General features: G+C 37.5%; 1 protein-coding gene across 2 annotated transcripts in view; it reads left to right on the forward strand.

Annotated features, from left to right (window-relative positions):
* Nucleotides 1-25,937, forward strand: part of VWA8 (von Willebrand factor A domain containing 8) — a 481,697-nt gene that overhangs the window by 56,752 nt on the left and 399,008 nt on the right. For both annotated transcript variants that reach the window (XM_049853196.1, XM_049853197.1), the window contains exons 3-4: nucleotides 4,369-4,499; nucleotides 13,724-13,834. In XM_049853196.1, coding sequence (XP_049709153.1) covers nucleotides 4,369-4,499; nucleotides 13,724-13,834 — 242 coding nt within the window. The remainder of the gene's footprint in view (nucleotides 1-4,368; nucleotides 4,500-13,723; nucleotides 13,835-25,937) is intronic.

The raw sequence follows: 25,937 nt of genomic DNA on the forward strand, positions 1-25,937 counted from the left end.
ATACCTTTAAGAGTTAATTATATCGTTAGGAGTAGCGGTAGTGCATTTTGTTGCTATGTAATAATATTCCACTGTGTGCATTTTATCCATTCTCCTGACTACAGTTTTATTTCGAGCAGTGGTGCTGTGACTGAACACTTTACCTCTCTTCTGATGTACAAGGGCGAGAGTTTTTCTTGTGTATAAAAAAAAAATATAGGGAGTGCGTCATCGAGTGATTTTTTAGGTGGCATCTTGTAAGATTTTGTTAATTCGAAGAACATTTATTAGATGCCTAATGGCACATACAACGTCTGTGAGGAGCTGTATTTTTTTTTTCTAATGAGACAGAAAATTTTTTGTCCTCAGGCATGAATGAAAGCTTGAATTTTTTTTAATTGTACTTTAGATGAAGGTTTACAGAGCAAACTAGTTTCTCATTAAACAATACACGTATTGTTTTGTGACATTGTTTGCCAGCTCCGTGACATGTTAACACTCTCCCCTCCTTGAGCTTGGGTCCCCCATTACCAGCTTTCCTGTCCCCTCTTCCTTCTCGTGCTTGCCCTTTGGCTGGTGTGCCTGTTTAGTCTTGTTTTGCTGTCTAATCTTTGGCTGAAGGGTGAACCTCAGGAGTGACTTATGTGCCGAGTTGAAAGGGAGTCTGGGGACATACTCTGGGGGTTTCTCCAGTCACTGTCAGACCATTAAGTCTGGTCTTTTTTTGTGTGTGTGTGTGAGTAAGAATTTTGTTCTGCATTTTGCTCTGTCCTGGACCTTCTGTTGTGATCCCTGTCAGAGCAGTTGGTGGTGGTAGCCGGGCACCATCTAGCTGTGCTGAACTCAGTCTGGTGGATGCTGTGGTAGTTGTGGTCCATTAGTCCTTTGGTCTAATCTTTCCCTTCTGTCTTTGGTTTTCTTCATTCTCCCTTGCTCTGGATGGGGTGAGATCAGTGGAGTATCTTAGATTGCTGCTTACAAGATTTTAAGATCCCAGACAGTACTCACCAATGTGGAATGTAGAACATCTTCTTTATGAACTACATTATGCCAGTTGAGCTAGGTGTCCCCCAAGACCATGGTCCCTACAGCCCTCAGCCCAATAATTTGGTTCCTCAGGGACTTTCGATGTGTCTGTGGTGCTTCCAGGACAAGTTGTGCTGGCTTCCCCAATATTGTATACCATCTTTCCCTTCACCAAAGTTACCACTTATCTGTTCTCTATTTAGTGTTTTTCTCTCTCACCCCTCCCCTACCTCATAACCATCAAAGATTGTTTCCTTTTGTGTGTAAACCTTTTTATGAGTTTTTATAAGTAGTGGTCTCATACAATATTTGTCCTTTTGTGATTGACTAATTTCACTCAGCATAATGCCCTTTAGATTCATCCATGTTGTGAGACTGCAGATTCATCGTTATTCTTTATCGTTGTGTAGCTTTCAATTGTGTGTACATATCATAGTTTATCCATTCATCTGTTGATAGGCACTTAGGTTGTTTCCATAGTTTTGCTATTGTGAATATTGTTGCAGTGAACATGTGTGTGCATGTGTCTATTTGTGTGATGGCTCTTGTTTCTCTAGGATATATTTCTAGGACTGTGATAGCTGGATCATATGGTATTTCTATTTCTAGCTTTTTAAGGAAGTGCCATGTTGTTTTCCAAAATGGTTGTACCATTTTGCATTCCCACCAATAGTGCATAAGAGTTCCAAACTTCACACAACCTCTCCAACATTTGTTATTTTCTGTTTTTTTTTTGATTTGTACCAGTAATGTTGGGGTGAGATGGTATCTCATTGTGGTTTTGATTTACATTTCTCTAATGGCTAGTGATCTCAAGCATTTCCTCGTGTATCCATTAGCCACTTGAATGTCTTCTTTAGTGAAGTGTCTGTTCATATCCTTTGCCCATTTTTTAAATTGGATTATTTGCGTTTTTGTTGTAGAGGCTTTGGATTTTCCTGTAGATTTTAGAGATAAGATCTTTGTCAGATTTGTCATAGCCAAAATGTTTTTCCCAGTCTGTAGGTTCTCTTTTTACTCTTTTGGTGAATTTTTGATGAGCATAAGTGTTTAATTTTTAGAAGATCCCAATTATCTAGCTTATCCTCTGGTGTTTGTGTATTGTTAGTTATGGGTTGTATTGTGTTTATGCTGTATATTAGGGCCTCTAGCCTTGACCCTATTTTTTCTTTTATGATCTTTACAGTTTTTGGTTTTATATTTAGGTCTTTGATCCATTTTGAATTAGTTTTTGTGTATGGTGTGAGGTATGAGTCCTGTTTCATTGTTTTGCAGATGGACATCCTGTTTTGCCAGCACCATTTGTTATAAAGGCCGTCTTTTCCCCATTCGATGAACTTTGGCCTTTTGTAGAAGATTAGGTGATCTTAGGTGGATGGATTTACGTCTGGCTTCTCAATTCTGTTCCATGGGTTACGAATGTTTTTTTAATGAGATAGAAAATATTTTGTCTTTAGGCACGAATGAGAGGAGTTTGAATACATTTCATAGATATATGTGTATAAACTCAGTATGTGTATATATATGTATATATATGCATATATATACACACACATATATATAAAACTGATTTTTGACTAAAATATTAGTAGTTCTTATTTGAATTCCTTGAAGCTTACTAGCTTTTCATTAGAAATTGGTTATGTATCTTTATCTATCAAAGTAATTTTTTCTCAGAATGCAGAAATCCAAATGGATATAAAACAATTTGTCAGAGACCCCAGGGCGGTGAAAAAAAACTGAAGTCTTATTTTCTTTAGTTTGGCTCACTGAGAATTTCAGCTGTGGTGAATTGGTAATCATTGGTAGTTCTTAGGTTTCAGTATTAACTATTTGATGCTATATGTCAACTTTCCTCTTTAACTAGCGCCTTTGAATCAGCTTTAGTAATGCACAGGCGAATTAGTTATAAATACGCATATACATACATACATGCACACATACAGATGATGGGGTGGGATAAGGGAAGATGTAAACTTTATCATGGGTTGGATTTGTTTGTTCGTTTAATTGGCAAATTGTCTGGAAGGCTACTTTCCAGCCAATTATGACCTTGAAAGTTGATGAATACAGGCCAGAAAAAATAGATAGACACATCTACTATATTGTATTAGTTCCTGGTAGTATTACATGACTTTCTGTTAGCTGTGTGAAGGAGGACTTGGTCCCTTTCAGCTAATGAGGAGTTGAAGGTCAGTTAAGCACATTTCTCAAAACTCTTTTTTTCCTGTCACAAGATTAAGTTATTAGTGCTGTTATTCAACTTCCCATCCAGGCAACCGGAAAACATTAAAACATGAATATTTTCCTAAATACTATATAAATTATTGTTTAGAAATAACTGCCTAGGCATACTGTGAGCACTTTGAGGGCAGAGACACAGTCGTGTTTATCTTTGTATCTTTTATGCCTGGCGTGTTGTGGCTTCTTAATATTTGGTAAATTGAATATGCCTATTGAAAGACTGTTGGAAAATTTTGTTAAATGTGTTCTGAGAAGTGTTCCAGTGTACTTACTCTAAGTATTCCCAATGTGTCTCCTTAGAGAGTATAAACGTAATTCTAATAGTTTATGCTTAGACAACTGAATTTGAGGAAACAATTTACCTGCTTAATTTTTTTTAAGACTTAGTTCTACAGTGGTGCCAACCTACCCTTGTGAGAGCTACCTTGTGAAAGTCTAGATTTTAAGGGGGAAAATGAAGGAAAATTATGATTAATTTACATTAAAAAAATGTTTAGACAGAAGAGGAGCAGATTGACAGGTGATGTAATAGTAGCCTTAGAAGGGCATTGTGTGGAGTAGTCTTCTATTCCTAAAAGGCTTAAATTCTGAATTCTAAAGAAGTTGTTTAGGTCATTTAAATCCACACCGACTTTTCTCTAAAGTTTGGGAGATTCTACAACCCATTGCTAACTTAAGTTACAATATTGTTTTCTCTTACATTTTTAAAGACTACGATAATCATTAACCATCTAGAATGATTTCATGGTTTCCCCTTATCCCCTTTTTAGAACAAAGGGAGTGGACTATAAATCTGTGATAAAGTAATGATACCAATTCCTCAAGCTCCCTTGAAAATCATTTTTATTACTTTAATGACACTTGTAGGTGATTGTTAAATGTTACTTCCAAACTTTTAAGTGTGCGATTATGTGATTCTTTGTGATATTATAAACTTTGTCCTGTTTTAACATTGGTAGTAATGGTTTTATTGTAAAACAGTGTGAAAATTCTTTTTTTTTTTTAAATATACTATCTACATTGTAGATGCATACTGTAAGTAATAGTCTAACTTGCATTTTACATATTGTAAGTAATAGTCTAACTTGCATTTAATTTGATCTTTTTTCTCCCTTAAAGTTTCAGACTCTTTGGCTCAATCTGTAATTCAGCATTTAAGATGGATAATGCAGAAGGATCTTTTGGGGCAAGATGTCTTTCTAATAGGACCTCCTGGGCCTCTTCGACGCTCTATTGCTATGCAGTACTTGGTGAGCAATCAACTCTTGTGAAATCATAAGGATCTTAATTTTGATGTTGTAGAGTAAATAAATTTAAGGTTAAGAATTTACAAAAACACTGTGATTAGTCATTATTTGAAAAAAACATTAATATCAAAGGGTGATTTATTTATAAGGGATTTGGAATAAGTCATTTGGGAAGCAAGTTTTTGCTGAAACTAGAAAGTCCTCCACTTCTAGTAGAAAAGAAATATAAATTCAGTAAATGAGCAGCAGATAGAATGAGCAAATCTGAGATCACGAATCAAAACTTAGTTTCATACTATTCAGGGAATGTTCTCTTGTCTCTGGTCCACATTTTAAAAAGCTAGCCAATTCTCTTGACTTTTTTTTTTAAATAATTTTTATTGTGCTTTAAGTGAAAGTTTACAAATTGAGTCAGTCTCTCACACAAAAACCCATATACACCTTGCTACACACTCCCAATTACTCTCCCCCAAATGAGGCAGCCTGCTCTCTCCCTCTACTCTCTCTTTTCGTGTCGTTTTTGCCAGCTTCTAACCCCCTCCACCCTCTCATCTCCCTTTCAGGCGGGAGATGCTAACATAGTCTCAAGTGTTCACCTGATCCAAGAAGCTCACTCCTCACCAGCATCCCTCTCCAACCTATTTGTCCACTCCAATCCATGTCTGAAGAGTTGGCTTCGGAAATGGTTCCTGTCCTGGGGCAACAGAAGGTCTAGGGGCCATGACCACCAGGGTCCTTCCAGTCTCAGTCAGACCATTAAGTCTGGTCTTATGAGAATTTGGGGTCTGCATCCCACTGCTCTCCTGCTCCCTCAGGGGTTCTCTGTTGTGTTCCCTGTCAGGGCAGTCATCGATTGTAGCCGGGCACCATCTAGTTCTTCTGGTCTCAGGATGATGTAGTCACTGGTTCATGTGGCCCTTTCTGTCTCTTGGGCTTGTAATCACCTGTCCTTGGTGTTCTTCATTCTCCTTTGATCTGGGTGAGTTGAGACCAATTGATGCATCTTAGATGGCTGCTTGCTAGCATTTAAGACCCCAGACACCACTCTTCAAAGTGGGATGCAGAATATTTTGTTAATAGATTTTATTATGCCAGTTGACTTAGATGTCCTCTGAAACCATGGTTCCCACACCCCTGCCCCTGCTATGCTGGCCTTCGGAGCATTCAGTTTATTCAGAAAAGTTCTTTGCTTTTGGTTTAGTCCAGTTGTGCTGACCTCCCCTGTACTGTGTGCTGTCTTTCCCTTCAACTAAAGTAGTTCTTATCTACTGTCTAATTAGTGAATGGAAACCCTGGTGGCGTAGTGGTTAAGTGCTACGGCTGCTAACCAAAAGGTCGGCAGTTCGAATCCGCCAGGCGCTCCTTGGAAACTCTATGGGGCAGTTCTACTCTGTCTTATAGGGCCGCTATGAGTCAGAATCCACTCGATGGCACTGGGTTTTTGGGTAATTAGTGAATACCACCTTCCTTCCCTCCCCCATCTCGTAACCACAAAAGAATGTTTTTTTTTTCTCAGTTTAAACTGTTTCTCAAGTTTTGTTTTTGGGGTCAAGTTCTTGTAATAGTGGTCTTATACAATATTTGTCCTTTTGCAACTGACTAATTTCACTCAGCATAATGCCTTCCAGGTTCCTCCATGTCATGAAATGCTTCACAGATTCCTCTCTGCTCTTTATCGATGTGTAGTATTCCATTGTGTGAATATACCACAATTTATCCATTCATCCGTTGATGGGCACGTTGGTTGGTTCCATGTTTTTGCTATTGTAAACAGTGCTGCAGTAAACATGGGTGTGCATATATCTGTTCGTGCAAAGGCTCTTATTTCTCTAGGATATATTCCAAGGAGTGGGATTGCTAGATCGTATGGTAGTTCTCTTTCTAACTTTTTAAGGAAGCGCCAAATCGATTTCCAAAGTGGTTGTATCATTTGACATTTCCACCAGCAGTGTAGAAGTGTTCCAGTCTCTCCACAGCCTCTCCAGCATTTAGTATTTTGTGTTTTTTGGATTAATGCCAGCCTTGTTGGAGTGAGATGAAATCTCATTGTAGTTTTGAACGGCATTTCTGTAATGGCTAATGATTGTGAACATTTCCTCATGTATCTGTTAGCTATCTCAATGTCTCTTTTAGTGAAATGTCTATTCATATCTTTTGCCCTTTTTTTAATTGGGTTATTTGTCTTTTTGCAGTTGAGTTTTTGCAGTATCATGTAGATTTTAGAGATCAGGCACTGATCAGAAATGTCATAGCTAAAAACTTTTTACCAGTCTGTAGGGTGTCTTTTTACTCTTTTGGTGATCTTTGGATGAACACAGGTGTTTGATTTTTAGGAGCTCCCAGTTATCTAGTTTTTCTTCTGCATTTTTAGTAATGTTTCGTATACTGTTTATGCCATGTATTAGGGCTCCTAATGTTGTCCCTATTTTTTCTTCCAAGATCTTTATCGTTTTAGATTTTATATTTAGGTCTTTGATCCATTGTGAGTTAGTTTTTGTGCATGGTGTGAGGTATAGGTCTTGTTTCATTTTTTTGCAGATGGATATCCAGTTATGCCCTCACCATTTGTTAAAAAGACTGTCTTTTCCCCATTTAACTGTTTTGGGACCTTTGTCAAATATCAGCTGCTCATACGTGGATGGATTTATGTCTGGATCCTCAATTCTGTTCCATTGGTCCATGTATCTGTTGTGATACCAGTACCAGGCTGTTTTGACTACTGTGGTGGTATAATGGGTTCTAAAATCAGGTAAAGTAAGGCCTCCCACTTTGTTCTTCTTTTTCGGTAATGCCGTATTCATCCGGGGCCTCTTTCCCTTTCATATGAAATTGGTGATTTGTTTCTCCATCTCTTTAAAGAATGTCGTTGGGATTTGGATCGGAATTGCATTAAATGTATAGATCGCTTTTGGTAGAACAGACATTTTTATAATGTTAAGTCTTCCTATCCATGAGCAAGGTATGTTCTTCCACTTATGTAAGTCTCTTTTCATTTCTTGAAGAAGTATAGTGTAGTCTTTTTTGAGCAGAGTATTGTTCGGTTTGCAAGTGTTTGATTTCTTTTCCCTGCTTTTCCTGTTACTGATTTCCACTTTTATGGCCTTATGGTCAGAGAAGATGCTTTGTAATATTTCAGTGTTTTAGATTCCGCTAAGGCTTGCTTTATGACCTAATATGTGGTCTATTCTAGAGAATGTTCCATGTGCACTCGAAAAGAAGGAATAGTTGATTGCTGTTGGGTGGAGTGTTCTGTATATGTCTACGAGGTCAAGTTGGTTGATCGTGGCATTTAGATCTTCCGTGTCTTTATTCAGCTTCTTTCTGGATGTCCTGTCCTTCACTGAAAGTGGTGTGTTGAAGTCTCCTACTATTAATGTGGAGCTGTCTATCTCACTTTTCAATGCTGATAGAGTTTGTTTTATGTATCTTGTAGCCCTGTCATTGGGTGCATAAATATTTAATATGGTTATATCTTCTTGGTGTATTGTCCCTTTAATCATTATGTAGTGTCCTTCCTTATCATTTATGATGGATTTAACTTTGAAGTCTATTTTGTCAGAAATTAATATTGCCACCTCTGCTCTTTTTTGATTGTTGTTTGCTTGATATATTTTTTCCATCCTTTAAGTATTAGTTTGTGTCTCTAAGTCTAAGGCGTATCTCTTGCAGGCAGCACATAGACGGATCTTGTTTTTCAATCCATTCTGCCACTCCCTGTCTCTTTATTGGTGCATTTAGTCCATTTACATTCAGGGTAATTATGGATAGGTATGAATTTAGTGCTATCGTTTTGATGTCTTTTTTTGTGTGTAGACAGCTGTTTTTTCCCACTTGATTTTATGTGCAGAGTAGATTTTCTTTGTATATTGTCCTTTCCTCATATTTCTTGTTGTTGATTTTGTTTCTGCTAGATCTGTATTTTTCCCTTCTATTTTATTTTGATGAGTAGGATACTTTGTCTCCTTTGTCGTTACCTTATAATTTACCTCTATTTTTCTAAATTTATAACTAACTTTTATTTCTTTGTATTGCGGTATCTTCCTCTCCATATGGAAGGTCTGTGATTACATTTCTTAGTCCCTCTTTATTATTTTAATGTTGTCTTCTTTTATGTAATAACATTGCCGTTACCCTGTGTTGGGCTTTTCTTTTTTTTTAAGTCTTGCTTTGTTTTTTTTTTTATTTTCCCATCTGGGTTGACTTCTGGTTGCTCTGCCCAGTGTTCTAGTCTTGGGTTGATGCCTGATATTATTGATTTTCTAACCAAAGAACTCACTTTAATATTTCTTGTAGTTTTGGTTTGCTTTTAACGAATTCCCTCAATTTGTGTTTATCTGGAAATGTCTTAATTTCACCTTCATATTTAAGAGACAGTTTTGATGGATATATGATTCTTGGCAGGCAATTTTTTTCCTTTAATTTTTTAAATATGTCATCCCATTGCCTTCTTGCCTGCATGGTTTGTGCTGAGTAGTCCGAACTTATTCTTACTGGCTCTCCTTTGTAGGTGACTTTTCTTTTATCCCTCACTGCTCTTATAATTGTCTCTTTATCTTTGGTTTTCGCAAGCTTGATTATAATATGTCTTGGTGACTTTCTTTTAATATCTACCTTATGTGGAGTTCGGTGAGCATCTTGGATAGATATTTTCTCACCTTTCACAATATCAGGGAAGTTTTCTGCCAACAAATCCTCCACAATTTTCTCTGTATTTTCTGTTATCTCTCCCTGTTCTGGTACTCCAGTCACTTGTAGGTTATTTCTCTTGATAGAGTCCCACATGATTCTTAATCTTTTTTTAATTCTTTTATCTGATTTTTCTTCAAATATATTAGTGCCAAGTGATTTATCTTCGAGTTCAGAAATTCTAGCTTCTACTTGCTCAGTTCTGCTCCTCTGACTTTCTAATGAGTTATCTAATTCTGTAATTTTATTGTTAATCTTCTGAATTTCTGATTGCTGCCTGTCTATGGATTTTTCCAGCTTATTGAACTTTTCATTATGTTCCTGAATAATCTTTCTGATTTCTTCAGTTGCTTTATCTGTGTGTTCCTTGGCTTGTTCTGCATATTGCCTCATTTCCTTCCTGATGTCTTGAAGGGTTGTGTATATTAAATTTTTGTATTCTGCATCTGGTAATTTCAGGAATGCACTTTCATCTAAAAGATCCCTGGATTCTTTGTTTCGAGAGCCTGTTGAGGTGATCACAGTCTGTTTCTTTATGTGACTTGATATTGAGTGTTGTCTCCGAGCCACCTGTAAGTTATTGTATTAGTTTATCCTTGCTTACTGTGTCGTAGCTGCTTGCTTTGTTTTGTTTTGGTGTGTCAAAATGGGTTGCATGAGTGAGCTTTCTTGATTATTTTCACCTTTGGAGCTCTGGTGTCCTGTCCCCAGGTGACTAGAGCTGTTATCAGGTATATCAGTCTAGGAGTCCATTCAGGTTTCTTGTATGACTTCAGCTCAGTTTTCCAGGTAGCTGATATAAAGTGAGTGGTACAGGCTCTGTCCTACAGTGTTAGAGGGGCAGGGGTGATTGGCGTATATACCGATATCTGATTGCAGCAGGGGGTCACGCTCTGAACAAGGCAGGGTGCTGAGAATCGACCCCCAAGTGTCTCTGAGGAAAACACATCTCTGTTCCCTAGAGCGTGCTGGTGGGTCAGCTCTGCAGAGGGACCATGGGCACCCAAAGTTTTTGTTGTAAGGACTGGGAGGTACCAGTTATCCCTGGACCCTGTTGTAGGTGGCTGGGCGACCCAAGTGGAGCCACCAGTCCTTAGGTCCCTGATGTGGGTAGGTGAGTACCTTGTTTAATAGGCACAGCAATGTCAAACGTCAAGGAGTGATCTCTGCACCGCACAGCTGAAATGGTTGGAGTTTGCCAACAAGGGTCCATTCCCCTGAAATAGACCCACACAGGTCCATGCAGAGTGGAAAGGTGCTCAAGGTGCACGGACGGCTTATGCCTGGACAGGAGCCGCTTTTGTCCTGAGCTCCCCCAGTTAATGGAGCTAGCAAATTATCTTTTTCCCCAGGTCTGGGAGGATGGATCCAGGTGCTCAGCAGGGTCTATCTCAGGCCTAAGGATTGAGCTACTGAGGCTGGCTTGAGGGGGCGGGGTGCGATAAAATATAAGCAAGTACTTAGCTTTTGCTGAGAGCGCAGCTCTCCTCAGGTTCTGGAGGTGTGAGTGGGCTGTGTGGCTGGCTGCTTCTTCCTGAGGAAACTGCAGCCGAACGCTAGTACCAGCCTGCCGCCTCTGCTGCTGCCATTGCTCCGGGAATGGTGCCTGAGGGCTCCCCACGATTCAGGTCTGGTAACTCTTCTTCGCTTCTGAACAGTCTCTTCCTTCCCCTGCCCCTCAGTTCCTTGTCTAAGCTTGCCGTTGATGCTCAGGGCTCCCAGCTTGTCACAAATATACTCGTTTCACTTGTTTTTTCAGGTCTTTGTTGTAAACACAGCTCGATGGAAGTGTCTGTCTATTCCGCCATCTTGGCTCCACCTCTTCTCTTGACTTTTTGGTGTTACGCAGTCTTTAAAGGGAAACAGGTTTACAGAGCATCTCTTATGTGTTAGGAGAGCTCCTTTTTTTAAAAAAATAGAAGTTCACTGCCCCAAACTAAAACCATTCCCAAAGCCAACTCTTCAGACAAAGATTAGTCTGGACTATAAGACATAAAATGATACTAGTGAGGAGTGTGCTTCTTAGCTCAAGTAGACACATGAAACTAAGAGGACAGCTCCTGTCTGGAGGTGAGATGAGAAGGCAGAGGGACATGGGAAATACAGGTTGGAGAGGAGGAATGTGCTGTCACATTATAGGGAGAGCAAGTAGGGTCACATAACCGTGTGTGTAAGTTTTTATATGGGAAACTCACGTGAAATATAAACTTTCACTTAAAGCACAATAAAAAAATAAATAGATGAGAAGTTCAGAGAGATTAAATAACCTCACTCAGACTTTATCCAGTTAGTAAATGATGAGGCTAGACTTCAGATCCTTTATTGTTTTTCCTTTCTCCTTTCTGACGTGCTATCCTCTTAAATGTTTGCAGTTTTCTGGAAATGTTGGAGTTATATGGAAATGTTCAAATCTCAACCCAAATACAAATTTTTCAAGATTTTCTACTACTTAATCAGCGTTAATAAGTACTGGTCTTATGATTTGAAGAAGAACTCTGTCAGATGAAATTGTTGTGTTCCAAAGATACCTTTAAGACAAAAAAAACCTTCCTTAGATCTTCCTTGCTTTATGTGGTATTAAAGAATTGATTTCTGTACTATTGAAGTTTACTTCATGCACTCTTTTATTTCAGCGGTGAGTTTATTTTGGTACTTTAAAAATCAAGAGAGGAGGAATGATAAAAATACGATGGACAAATCAGAGCCTAACTCCCACCAGTCCATGCCTTTCATTTCTTCTGTTTATTTCAAGAACCAGTCTGGGAGGTATAATATGCCATTGTAGTTTTATCCTTTATTAATATACCAAGAGAAATGCCTTGTCTAAGAATGGAGTTAGCTAGACTATCTAGAATCTCTTTAGTTCAAAGATGTGCCTTCCCTACCACGCTGGTTTCAGACATCACAATATCTCTCCAGGGCTTTGTTCTTGGCAAAGCACTGAGGTTTGTTGGAATGAGAGGGACTAAGAGATGATAAAGGTTTGTTGGTTAAAAAAGGTAGCACGTCTCTAAGTGTGAAGACCGTGTCCTTTAAAAAACAAACTTTAAATTGTGAGCCAGAGCTGAGGCATCTACTGACTGGAGATACACAGGATGAGAAGAACACTCAGTACTAGAATAAGCTGCCTTTCGCAACTCTGCAGTGAGTACTACTGCCATGGGTATACGGTTCTATGCCTAGCAATAGCAAGAGTAGGCAGGGTCTTTAAAGGCAGAACTTTGGGGACAAGCCTGCTTGAAGCAATGAGAAATTAAATAGAAACAACTCAATAAAAAACCCATTAAAAACACATTGCTGTCGAGTCGATTCTGACTCATAGCGACCCTATAGGACAGAGTAGGACTGCCCCATAGAGTTTCCAAGGAGCACCTGGTAGATTCGAACTGTGGACCTTTTGGTTAGCGGCCATAACACTTAACCACTAGCCACCAGGGTTTCCAAACAACTTGATAGTTGTTTTTATTTTCTATTTAACTTCTATAAATGGGCTTTTGTAGATAGTTTAAAACAAACGAACGAACGAATGAACAAAAAAACACCTCAACAGACCACTGCTGTCTCCTCTGTCTACCACTCCTGGTGTTTGTTGATTTTTCATACCTCTTTTGTGAAACACAAACTGACGAGATCTTGGTGCTTGACATGCCTGATGAAGAATCCAAGGAAGCTGTCAGGACTGAGGATAATGATCACATTACTCTGAAGGTGCCAGTTCATGGTGTTGCCATGGTCGATTTAACAATAAGCTACATATTGCTTTGCCAGTCACAGAAGCCTGTTGTGAGTGCCATAGTTTTTTAGTGAGACTCTGTCAATTAGTGAAACAGATATGAGGTATCTGTTCCATAAACAAGAAGGAGGTATCTGCAAAAAAGAGAACCTGCTGCTTTACTCCAAAGTTGTGCTCCCACAGATAATTCATTCTTGGTAAGAAAATTGTGATGTGGTATCACATCTTCACCACTGTGGATTTTCTTAGTTTTAAATATTTCCTCCTTTCCAAACATACTTGAAGTTATGGGTTCATGGGAACAGGCGCTTTTTTTTTTAAATACCGATAATATATTTTGATCAATGTCAAGTGAAGATGGAGTGGAGGGGGAAAAAAAAAAAAAACCTCATTCTGTGAAAATATCCCTTTTCTCCATTAATGGCATGCTCATTCAACTTTATCTTTAATTAATTTGCTCTCCTGATTAATAAAAGCATATCATATGCTTATAGTTTGGGGGAAAATCAAGTAGTAATATTTGAAAAGAATTCTACATGAGTCATTAAAGTTTTCCAGATCTATTTTTGATTATTATTACCTTGTAGCATTTGGTTCAGTAGAAGTAGAGCTCTGAGAAGATATATACTTATTTTGATTAATGCTAAATTTATTGCATTTATTTCAGTGATGAGACGGAAAATATTTTAATCCAAAATTATATTTCGAATGCTATTTTCTACGGCACTTGTATTGTTGGTAACTTGGTCTGAGTCATATGTTGGGGATTTGATTTTACTTTTGGAATAATTTCACTCTTCCTGTACAGGAGCTGACCAGACGGGAGGTTGAGTACATTGCCCTGTCAAGGGATACCACTGAAACTGATCTCAAACAGCGTCGAGAGATCCGCGCCGGCACGGCTTTTTACATTGATCAGGCAAGTTCCTACCACACTCTAGCACTTGACTGTTGACATCAGGTCTATATGAAATTGTGTTTTAAAGTAGAAAGAGAGTACCCATGTAATAGTGAAAGCTAGATGTTCTGTGCTCTCTAGACAGATTTAATTTAGTCGTTTTGGTTTCTCTGTTCTCAGAAATGTCTTCTTTGTTTAGTACTAAATGAGAAACTCTGAATGAATCTAATGGTTCTAAAATGTTAGCTGAAAATCAATATGTTGATTTCTTAATTTTCAGTTGTGTCCTACTTCTTGCCTATAGAAATTTAACTTTGTTCTCCAGAATTAAAAATTTTGTTCTCCAGAATTAAGAAGATTTTAATATAAGAAATTCTCTAGCCCATTTATTAATGTCTTCTTGATTCAAAGGTCAGTTCAACAAAGGTGTGTTAAATGTAATGACACTAAATATATATTGCTAGGAACTGTGCCTTTTTGGAGAAGGGTGGGCCTTAGATATAGATTACCAACTAAAATAATGTTTTATGAATATTTAATGAAACTTAGTATACATTTTTTCTACTTTGTTGCTTAAAATATTGAATATTGCTCTTAGTTAGAACAACTAACAGGGATAAAAGGACAGAGACTATAAATAAGCAATTAATAGAGAAAAGATTTCAAATGTCCAATAAATTCATGAAAGATGCTTGACCTTCTTGATTACAAAAATAAAAATTAAAACAGTGATGAGCTATTATTTTGTCTCTCACCTCTCAAGACTGGCTAAGTTAAAAAAATGTGGTAATGTCCAGTGTGGATGAGGAAGAATGTATGAGGAAACAGAATTTCACCATTGATGTGAGCATAAAATAATGCCATTCTTGCAGAAAATTTGACAATATCTATCAAAAGGAAAAAAACTGCACGACATGTATGGACCCACGAGTTGTGTTTTGAGCAATTTTTCTTACAAATAGGTTCACACAAAGCAAACAGATTATACCTACAAGGATATTTACTGTAGCATTGTTTAAAATTGTATAAAAGTATAAATGAAAACTGTAATGATGGACATTTAGGAAATGATTAGATAAATAACGGCATGTAGAAGTCTCTGTAACTATTAAGCAGAATGAGATAAATCTATATGTACTGATATGGAAAGAAGTCTAGGATGTTTTAAGAAAAATGAAGTTGCAAGGTGGTATATATAGTATGATCTCATTTTGTGATAAAAAGAAAACAAATGTATACATGTTTGTGTATATACATTGAGAATTTCCGGGAGAACACACGGGAAGCAATTAAGAGACATTACCCCTGCAGGCGTGTGACTAGGAGTCTGTAGTGGTGTGAGGAGGGGACTTGTGTAGTTCTTTAAATCTGAAGCTTTTACCATGGGTATACTACTACTTTATAATTAAAAGAAATTTAATTGTATAAAAGCACTGAGTGAAAGGCTGGGGAACAGGATATTCACATAGTCTCACAGATTACTTACTAATTTAAAAAAAAAATTACAAAAGGAAAAATGTTCTTAAAACTGAGAGATTTGACAGCCACAACTTTAAGTAATGATGATCAAGTTCAGCACTGTATAGTGGGAAAATCCGAGAATTTCAGATTTCCCACAATTGAAGAGTAACTCTTTGTGGATGAAGCACAGAAGTAGGTTTTAAAGCAATTCGTTTTATTCACATAATGTCAAGATTTCACCTCATAGATTGCTTCGAATTACAAATGGGGAAAAATTTACCTTTGCAATGGAGAGATCTGGCATTTGTCCCTTTAACCAAGTCATCACATCTTTAACCAAGTTGTCGATAGTGGGACAAGTTTACTTGATGTACCTCCTGATGTGATTCAGTAAGAGATTTATAGCACTGTCAATGTAGTATTCTTGCCAGAAATGTTTAACATTAACAATCAGACAAAGCTAGAATGTGCAATATTCTATAAGACAACAGCTTGGATGCTTAAGAAAATTCAATGTCATGGAAAGAAAAAACAAGCAAGAACTGTTTCAAACTAAGAGGTTGGGAGGTTCAATGAATTAGTCTTTTCTAGTGATAGAAGCAGCACCAAAAATCACATGATAGAATTCTACAAGTTAATAACAATGAGTTATTCATCAGAAATACCTTTTTCCCCCGAGGGGCCAAATTACTGGGTTGAGGGTTGTGGAAACCATGGTCCCGAGGAATATCTAGCTCAAGTGACATAACATAGTTTATAAAGAAAATGTTCTACGTTGTACTTTGTGAGTAGTATCTGGGGTCTTAAAAGCTTGTGCACAGCCATCTGAGATACTCCACTGCTCTCATCCCACCTGGAGCAAGGGAGAATGAAGAAAACCAAAGACACAATGGAAGGATTAATCCAAAGGTCTAATGCACCACAAGTACCACAGCCTCCACCAGACACAGTCCAGCACAACTAGATGGTCCCCAGCTACAACCACTGACTGCTCTGACAGGGATCAATAAAGGGTCCCGGATGGAGCTGGAGATAAATATAGAACAAAATTCTAACTCACGAGAAAAGACCAGACTTACTGTCCTGACAGAGACTGGAGAAACTCTGAGTGTATGGCCCCCAGACATGCTTTTAGCTCAGTAATGAAGTCACCCCTGAGGTTCAACCTTCATCCAAAGATTAGACAGGGCCAGAAAACAAAATGAGACTAAGGGGGGCACACCAGCCCAGGGGCAAGGACTAGAAGACAGGAGGGAACAGGAAAGCTGGTAACAGGGAACCCAAGATTGAGAAGGGGAGAGTGTTGTCATGTTGTAGGGTTTGGTAACCAATGTCACAAAGCAATAACTGTACTAATGTTTAGTGAGAAGCTAGTTCTGTAAATCTTCATCTAAAGTACAATAATAATAATAAAAAAAAGAAATACCTTTTTCCAACAACACAACTGACAAGCATACACTTGAGCATCCCCAGATGGCTCACACAGGAATCAAATCTACTATATCTGTGGAAAGAGACAATAGAGAAACTCAATGTCATCGGTAAAGACAAAGCCAGGGACCTACTGCAGAACAGACCATCAATTGTTGTTGTGTAAGTTCCAGTTGAAGCTGTAGAAAATCAAAACAAGTCCACATGAGCCAAAGTATAGCTTTGAATACATCCTTCCTGAAATTAGTTGCCATCTGAAGAAGAGATTTGAGACACTGAACACTAATGACTAAAGACCAGAAGAGTTGTGGAAAGATATCAAGGAAATCATACATAAATAAAGTGAAAGATCATTAAAGAGACAAGAAAGAAGAAAAAGAGCAAAATGAATGTCAGAAGAGACTCTAAAACTTACTCTTAAGTGCAGAGTAGCTAAAGTGAATGGAAGAAATGATGACGTAAAAGAACTGAACAGAATATTTCAAACGGGCAGCTCGAGAAGACAAGATGAAATATTATAATGAAATGTATAAAGACATGGGGTTAAAAAACGAAAAGGGAAGGATACATTTGGCTTTTCTCAAGCTGATAGAACTGAAGAGAAAATTCAAGCCTTGAGTTGCAATACTGAAGGGTTCCATGGGCAAAAAATTGAACAATGGAGGAAGCATCAAAAGAAGGTGAAAGGATTACACAGAGTCACTGTACCAAAAAGAATTAGTTGACATTCAACCGCTTCAGGAGGTAGCATGTAATCAGGAATTGCTGGTACTGAAGGAAGATGTCCAAGCTGAACTGAAGGCGTTGCCAGAAAACAGGGCTCCAGGAATGGACAGAATACCAAATGAGATACTTCAACAAACAGATGCAACATTCGAAGCGCTCACTTGTCTATGTCAAGAAATTTGGAAGACAGCTGCCTGGCCAACCGACTGGAAGAGATCCATATTTGTGCCCATTGCAAAGAAAGGCGATCAAACAGAATATGGAAATTATCAAACAATGTCAGTAATACCACATTCTACCAGAATTTTGCTGAAGATAATTAAAAAATGACTGAAGCCATACATTGACAGAGAGCTATTAGAATTTCAAACTGGATTTGGAAGAGGACTTGGAATTAAGGGTATTATTGCTGATATCAGTGAGATCTTCGCTAAAAGCAGAGAATACCAGAAAGATGTTTCCCTGTGTTTTATGGATTGCTTGAAGGCATTCAACTGTGTGGATCATAACATATTATGGATAACGTTACGGCGGATGTGAATTCCAGAACACTTCATTGTGTGCTTGTGGAATCTGTACATGAATCAAGAGGCAGTTGTTCAAACCAAGCAAGGGGAATACTGCGTGGTTCAAAATTGGGAAAAGAGGGGAGCAGGGTTGTATCATTTTACCATACTTAAATTCAGTAGGTGCACTGAACAAATAATCTGAGAAGCTGGACTATGTGATGAACACAGCATCAAGATGGGAGGATGACTGTCTAACAACCTGCAGTATGCAGATAACACAGCCTTGCTTGCTGAAAAGGAAAAGTTTGAAGCACTTACTGATGAAGGTCAAAGACTACAGCCTTTAGCATGGATTGAAAATGAAAATCCTTACAACTGGACTGATAAACAACATTGTGATAAATGGAAAAGAAATTGAAGTTGTCAGTGATTTCATTCTACTTGGATCAACAATCAATGTCCATGGAAGCAGTAGTCAGGAAATAAAATGACATATTACATTGGGCAAATCTGCTTGAAGACCTCTTTGAAATTTCAAAAAACAAGTATGTTACTTTATTGACTAAGGTGCACCTGACCAAAGCCGTGCTCTTTTCAGTTGCCTCATATGTATGCAAAAGCTGGACGATGAAAAAGAAAGAAGAAGAATTGATACTTTAAAATCGTGGTGTTGGTAAAGAATAATATACTGTAAGACTGCCACAAGAATAAACAAATCAATCTTAGAAGAAATATAACCTGAACGCCCCTTAGAAGTGAAGATGGCAAGCGAAATTTTGTTTTGCTTAGTTTGGACACGTCGTCAGGAAAGACAAATTGCTAGAAAAGGACATCATGGCTGGTAAAGTAGAGAGCAAAACGAGAGAAACCTTCAGTGAGATGAATTGATGTAATAGCTGCAACAGTGGACTCAAACATACCTAAGATCATGAAGATAGTGCAGGACTGGGCAATATTTTGTTCTGTTTCATATAAGGTTGCCATGAGCCAGAGTCAACTTGAGGACAACAAACAAGTATAGATAGTCGGTTTTTTTTTAAATAATTTTTATTGTGCCTTATGTGAAAGTTTACAAATCAAGTCAGTCTCTCACATAAAAACTTATATACACCTTACTATATACTCCCAATTACCCTCCCAGCAATGAGAAAGCCCGCTCCCTCCTTCCACTCTCTCTTTTCGTGACCATTTTGCCATCTTCTAACCCCCTCTACCCTCCCATCTCCCCTCCAGACAGGAGATGCCAGCATAGTCTCAAGTGTCCACCTGATCCAAGTAACTCACTCTTTATCAGCATCCCTCTCCAGCACTTTGTCCAGTCCAATCCATGTCTGATGAGTTGGCTTTGGGAATGGTTCCTGTCCTGGGCCAACAGAAGGTATGGGGGCCATGACCACCAAGGTCCTTCCAGTCTCAGTCAGACCATTAAGTCTGGTCTTTTTACAAGAATCTGCGGTCTGCATCCCACTGCTCTCCTGCTCCCTCAGGGGTTCTCTGTTGTGGTCCCTGTCAGGGCAGTCATTGGTTGTGGCTGGGCACTATCTAGTTCTTCTGGTCTCAGGATGATGTAGTCTCTGGTCATGTATCCCTTTCTGTCCCTTGGGCTCATAATTACCTTGTGTCCTTGATTTTCTTCATTCTTCTTCGATCCAGGTGGGTTGAGACTCATTGATGCATCTTGGATGGCCACTTGCTAGTGTTTAAGACCCCAGGTGCCACTCTTCAAAGTGGGATACAGAATGTTTTGTTAATAGATTATGCCAATTGACTTAGATATCCCCTGAAACCATGGTCCCCAAACCCCTGCCCCTATTTCGCTGACCTTTGAAGCATTGAGTTTATTCAGGAAACTTCTTTGCTTTTGGTTTAGTCCAGTTGTGCTGACCTCCCCTGTATTGAGTGTAGATAGTCATTTTTGTTTGTTTTGGTTTTTAGATTCTAGGTTCTATATTAAAAGTAATTAAAAAATTTAAAATAATTTAATAGTTAAGTTATAAAACAAGTAATAAATTTAGCAAACATATTTCTACTGTGATGCATATTTTTTACAGGGGAGTTATTTAAGAGCTGTTTGTGCTCATGTAAATTATCTGTAAATGCCAGTAGGTAACACTCATTACAGGTAGTTTTTTTTTTTTATCTTTCTTTCTAATCCTGTTGTAGAGATTTTTTTCTTGTAATCAAGGAATGGAATTGCATTCATCATTTTTTAAATTCCATGATCTGTTTTCTTTGTAAGTGCCTTTTTGAATATGAGCTTTAATTTCTATTTTGGTACTATTGACTTTAATTCTTAATTTAGTGATATTTATTTCAAACCACATAATATCCACATGATTAAAACGTATTTACATTCAAAATATTGTATTTCTTTTTAGAATGGACAACATGCATTTTTCACTTGGTAAGAAAAGTAACAGGTTAATCCTAATTTCTCCTTTTAGATAGTTATCTGTAACAAATAATTCATCATATCTGAACTTTTTATCAAGCTCTCTGGACTAGTGGATAGAGTTGCTTGATCAAGCATGTTTAATTTTTAAAAAATTTCATATTGGATTGATTTTCAAAAATATGTGGTCTGATAATCCATAAGCTTTTTTTTTTTATATTTAATTTTATTTTAGGTGAAAATATACTTGGCAAACCCACTCCCATTTCACAGTTTCCAGATTTAATTTTCAGTGACATTTTGTTACATTCTTCACATTGTGTCAGCATTCTCACTATGTCTGTTTTAGTTGTTTCACTTCCATTAAACTCCTTGCTCCAACCTTCTCATCTCAGCTTTAAAATAGGTGTTGACGATTTGGTCTTATATAGATAATTTTTTGTTTTTAAACACAATACTCAAGGGTCACAGTCTTTACTCTTTGGGCTAAATTGTTACTTAGTTTGAAGTTGACTTCTGTTTGAAGAGCAACTCAGGACCATAGTCCTCAGGGAATCCTCTAGCCTCAATAGGTCCAGAAAGTCTGGATTCTTTAAGAATTTATAGTTCTGTTCCACATTTTTATCCCTTTTTTTATCAGGCCTCATCTATTGTATTCATGATTGGAATGTTCAGCATTGGTAGCGGGGCACCATCTAATTCTTCAAGGTAGAGAAGGCAGGGTCTTAGAGACAATTAGTCCTATAGTCTGGTTCCTTCTCGGATTCTTGGATTTCCTTCTTTCTCATTTGTTCCAGACAAATAAAGACCAGTAGTTGTAACTTAGATGGCTGTTTGTACACTTTTAAGATTCCAGACATAACTTACCATCCTGGGAGGTAGAATATAAACTTTAAGGACTATATTATGCCAATTGATTGGATTATCTCACAAGACCATGGCCCTCAGCACCCAAACCAAGAGAACTAATCCCCTGAGGTGATTGGTTGTGTCTAATTAGTATCAGTATCTGTAGCCCTCCCCTACTTTTTTTGTTTGTTATTGTTGCAGACCCATACACAACCTAGCATTTGGCCATTCATGCCTTTTCCCTATGTGCAGTTGGTTGACATCAATTACATCAGTCATGCGATACAAATTTCACCTTTCCCATTTCTATAAAGTTCTTCTCTGTCTGCCCCTCCCCGCCATAACCACTAATGAATATTAGTTTCTGTGTCACCTATTCATATCATTTCATAAAAGTGAGAACATACAATATTTGTCTTTTATGACTGACTTATTTCATTCAATGTAGTGTCCTCCAGATTCATCCACATTGTAAGATGTTTTGGGAACTCATTTTTTTTTTTGATTGCTGAGTAGTATTCCATTGTATGTATGTACCGCATTTTATTTACCCATTCATCTGTTGATGGGCACATAGTTTGTTTCCTTCCTTTTGTTGTTGTGAATAGTGTTGCATCGAACATATAGGTGCGCATATGTCTGTTTGTGTCACTTCTATTAGATCCTTAGGGTGTATACCTTAGGAGTAGAATTCCTGGATCATATGGCAGCACTCCCTCTAGTGTTTGAGGAACTGCCAGACTGTTTTCCACAACACACAATGGCTGTACCGTTTTGCATTCCCACCAGCAATGGATGAGGGTTAGAATTTCCCCGCATCCCCTCCAATACTTGTTATTTTCTCTGTGTGTGTGTTTAATCTTAGCCATTCTACTGAGAGTGAAATATTATGTTATTGTGGTTTTGGTTTGCATTTCTCTAATGGCTAATGACGCTGAACATCTTTTCATGTATTTGTTGGCCATTTGACTATCCTCTTTGGTGAAATGAACCCAGATGCTTTTAATGCTTTTTTAAGCTTACCTGAAGTTTTAAGCTACTAGAAAAAAACTGAAATATTGTAATTAATTACAAATGTTAAAATGTAAGATACTGGATTTTTGAAAATGCATACAGCTCTTAATCTTTTACATTTTTGCTCCACATGGTGTTTAGAAATAGACAGGGGTTGCATAGCCCCATCGCCCCATCCCCAAATGACAAGATTTTTAAAGAAATTTGCCCCTTCTTTCTCTGCTCCCTAAGAAGAGTGAGTAGATGGGTTAGTGAGTCGCTGGGGAGAGGGGGTTAGAAATTGAGATAACAGCTTCAGTAGAGTCAGGGAGATAGGAATATATTTAAATGACTGTGAGAGAACTGGCTTTGTTTTATAAAGTATGGATTAAAAAAATTTTTTTAAATTAATTTTATAGCTGGCTTGATTGCCTCAATGCAAATAATAAGGGAAAGAAAGTAGATTTTAGGTGTTCGTTATTAAAACTTATTATTGAAACAGATTAAAACTTGTGTTATTCAGAAATTTCGGAAATGGCCTTATTTTAGATAACTAAATTTATTGAGTAGCTAAAGATTTATTTATTGAAACATAAAAGCACAGTTAATTAGATAAAACTTTATGAAATGTTACATTCCTCTTGCCATTCTAAAATGCGTATTTTCTAATTACATAAATTTCACAATGTATAGAACAGTTGAAGTACTATATAAATATGTGGTAGGAGTTTATACTTTTATGTGTTGTCGGTGAATCCGGCTCATTATGATAAACATCACTTATTTCCTGTGCTGTAATACACTGAACCTTGGGGTATATACAGGTCCTCTCTCTAAATTGTTTCAAACTGTTTTTTCAGGTTGCTTATCCATTTTCATATTTTTCCTTTCATCTTATTTCCTGGGAGTTAATATTCCTTACTGTGGTGTCCATAAGTTGATCATGTCAGTCCCTTGCTTGAAGCCTTCCTATCACACGCAGAATAAAACCCAAACGCCTTGGTATGGTTTCCAGACCCTACAGGATCTAATCCCTGCCTACGTCATTGCCTTTCACTCCTTCCCTTGGTTTCTAGCTTCCAGCTACTCTGGCCTTCCTATTCTCTTAAAAATGGACCAAATGCTTTTCAGCCTCATAGCCTGTGTACTTGATATTTCCTCTGCTTGGTATGGGCTTCTCCCAGTTCTTTATATTCCTGCCTCCTCATTATTCAGGTTATACATTCTCTGAACATCTTAGCTAAAGTAGCTGTTGGCCATTTTCACCCCCTTTCTGCATTTACCACAGTCATATTACATTATGTAATCTTCTTCAGAGCACTTATTACTATCTGAACTTAACTAATCATTTCTTTGTTTCCATGTTTATGATATGTCTTTCCCAGTCAATGTAACTGTTCTGCTCCCCTCAGCACTTAAAAACAGTTGTCTGGAATGTAACTGGCACTTATATTTGTTGACAGATTTATCATTTGGATAATCAAGCTTGTTATAATTCTAAGTAAATTAAGAATAAATAGGTTCTGGATAAGGCTAGGGGGCTTTCTTACAGAGAAGGTACGTCTTTTTGACATCTATTTTTAAGTCATCAGAATGGGTGATTCCCATCTGGATTCTAAATAGATGAAGTTGCCAGTTGTTTACCAGCTGTCTATCTGTAGTCATGTGTTTGTTAGACTAAAAAGCCTTTATGTGTATTTCACTTAGAAATTCTTTTTGTTTACTTAATATTCTTAACCATTGAATTTGATATCTGGGTTCAGGGAGAGGCAGTATCTTCATTCACTGTCAGATGATGCTGTAATCTAGGGGCCAGAATGAAAAACCTAGGGGTAGGTGAAAAAATACCTGTGGCTGTCTGGTGGACACGGGAGGAAGTGTGGGGCTCTCAATGTGCTTGACATCGTATGCACATGTGGCTGATGTCCAAGTTACTACTAATTGGAATTTCAGCTGGAAACCTTGGCACAGACTCCCAAGTCCAGAGTTGGGGGTCATGGCCTTTGATCTCTTCAATACTCTCATGTAGAACTAAGGATGATTGATGACACATTGAAGGCTTAAACTCAAGTGCTACCCTTTAAGACCAGAATTGGGATAATAATAATACATAGTAGGAAATTTATTTGTATTTTCTTCAAAATAATATTTTTTCTGATTATGAAAGTCATAAATGATTTCATAGATATAAGTACATATGTATATTTATATTTATTAATTTAACAAATATTTATTGATTGCCAGCTATTATGTAGGTACACTGAACAAGAGGCAAAAAAGCCCCTGTCATCACAGAGCTATTTTAGGGGACGAAAATAAAATAAGCATAACAAAGAAGGACAGTATAATAAATAATTGCTAAAGAGCATAAGAAAAAATATAAATATTACTTTTTCTTCCAAGACTGTCAGTATGAATATTTTCTGTATTTCTTTCTATGATGCCTATATGTAGATCTATTTATCACAAATAATAATTTTTACAAAAATGGTATACCATGTATATAAAGTTTTATAGCCTGCTTTTTTTAGAAAAAAATCTGTCGTTTTATCAGGTACATCTTCCTATGACATTAAATATTCCTCAAAACTATGATTTGTAATGTCATTACAGTATTTCATCAAATAAGTATGTCATTATTGATTTAATCTTTCCATTTGGTCCATGTTCTCATGTTTTTGGTCATTCAGGTCTTTTCTAAATTTTTGCTATTATAAATAGCACTTTGATGAATACCCTTTTGCTTGTATCTTGTTATTCTCTCTGATGATATTTTCAGACTTGAATTCCTAGATATGTAATTACTAATCAAAAGGTGTAAACATTTTCAAGAGTCTTGATGTATATTGCCAAATTATTTTCCAGAAAGGGTTTAAAACTCACACTCTCATCAGTGCAGTATGAGTATCTCACGAAGTCTCACCAGTATTGACTATTTTCATGTCTCTACTTTGCCAAACTGAACAGCCAGTCTTTTGGTTAGCAGCCAAGCACTTAACCAGTGTACCACCAGCGCTCTTTGTTTTTTTTAACAAATTTATTTTTAGGCTTTTTTGTTGTTGTCGTGACTATACACAGCAAAACCTACACGAATTCAACAGTTTCTACTTGTATAATTCAGTGACATTGGTTATATTCTTCAAGTTGTACAACCATTCTTACCCTCCTTTTCTGAGTTGTTCCTCCCTTATTAACATAAACTCGCTGCCCACTAAGGTTTCTATCTAATTTTTCGAGTTGTTGTCGTCAGTTTCATCCCGTATAGCGTAATGGTTAAGTGTTCAACTGCTAACCAAAATGTCCACAGTTCGAATCTACCACCTGCTCCTTTCAAGCCCTGTGGGGCAGTTCTCTGCTCTATAGGGTCGCTATGAGTTGGAATTGACTTGATTGGGCAGAAGTTTTGGGTTTTTTGAGTTTTTAGATAGATCTTAAAAGAGCATAATGCTCAAAGAAGATATTCTTTACTAGTTAAGTTAAACTATTGTTTGGTTTGAAGAAGACTTCTGGGGATATATTTGGTTTAAGGTTTAAAGATTATCTCAGGGTTGTAGTTTCAGGAGTTCATCCAGCCTCCATGGCTCCGGAAAGCCTGGAGTCCCTGAGAATTCAAGATTCCGTTCTGTGTTTTCTCCCTTTCGATCAAGATTTTTATATAGAATCTTTGATCAAAATGTTTAGTAGCCAGACACCATCCAGCTCTTCTGGCCTCATGGCAGAGGAGGCAGTTGTTCATGCAGGCAATCAGTCATATGTTCCATAT

This window comes from Elephas maximus, chromosome 14 (genome assembly GCF_024166365.1).
Source record: "Elephas maximus indicus isolate mEleMax1 chromosome 14, mEleMax1 primary haplotype, whole genome shotgun sequence".
NCBI lineage: Eukaryota > Metazoa > Chordata > Mammalia > Proboscidea > Elephantidae > Elephas > Elephas maximus.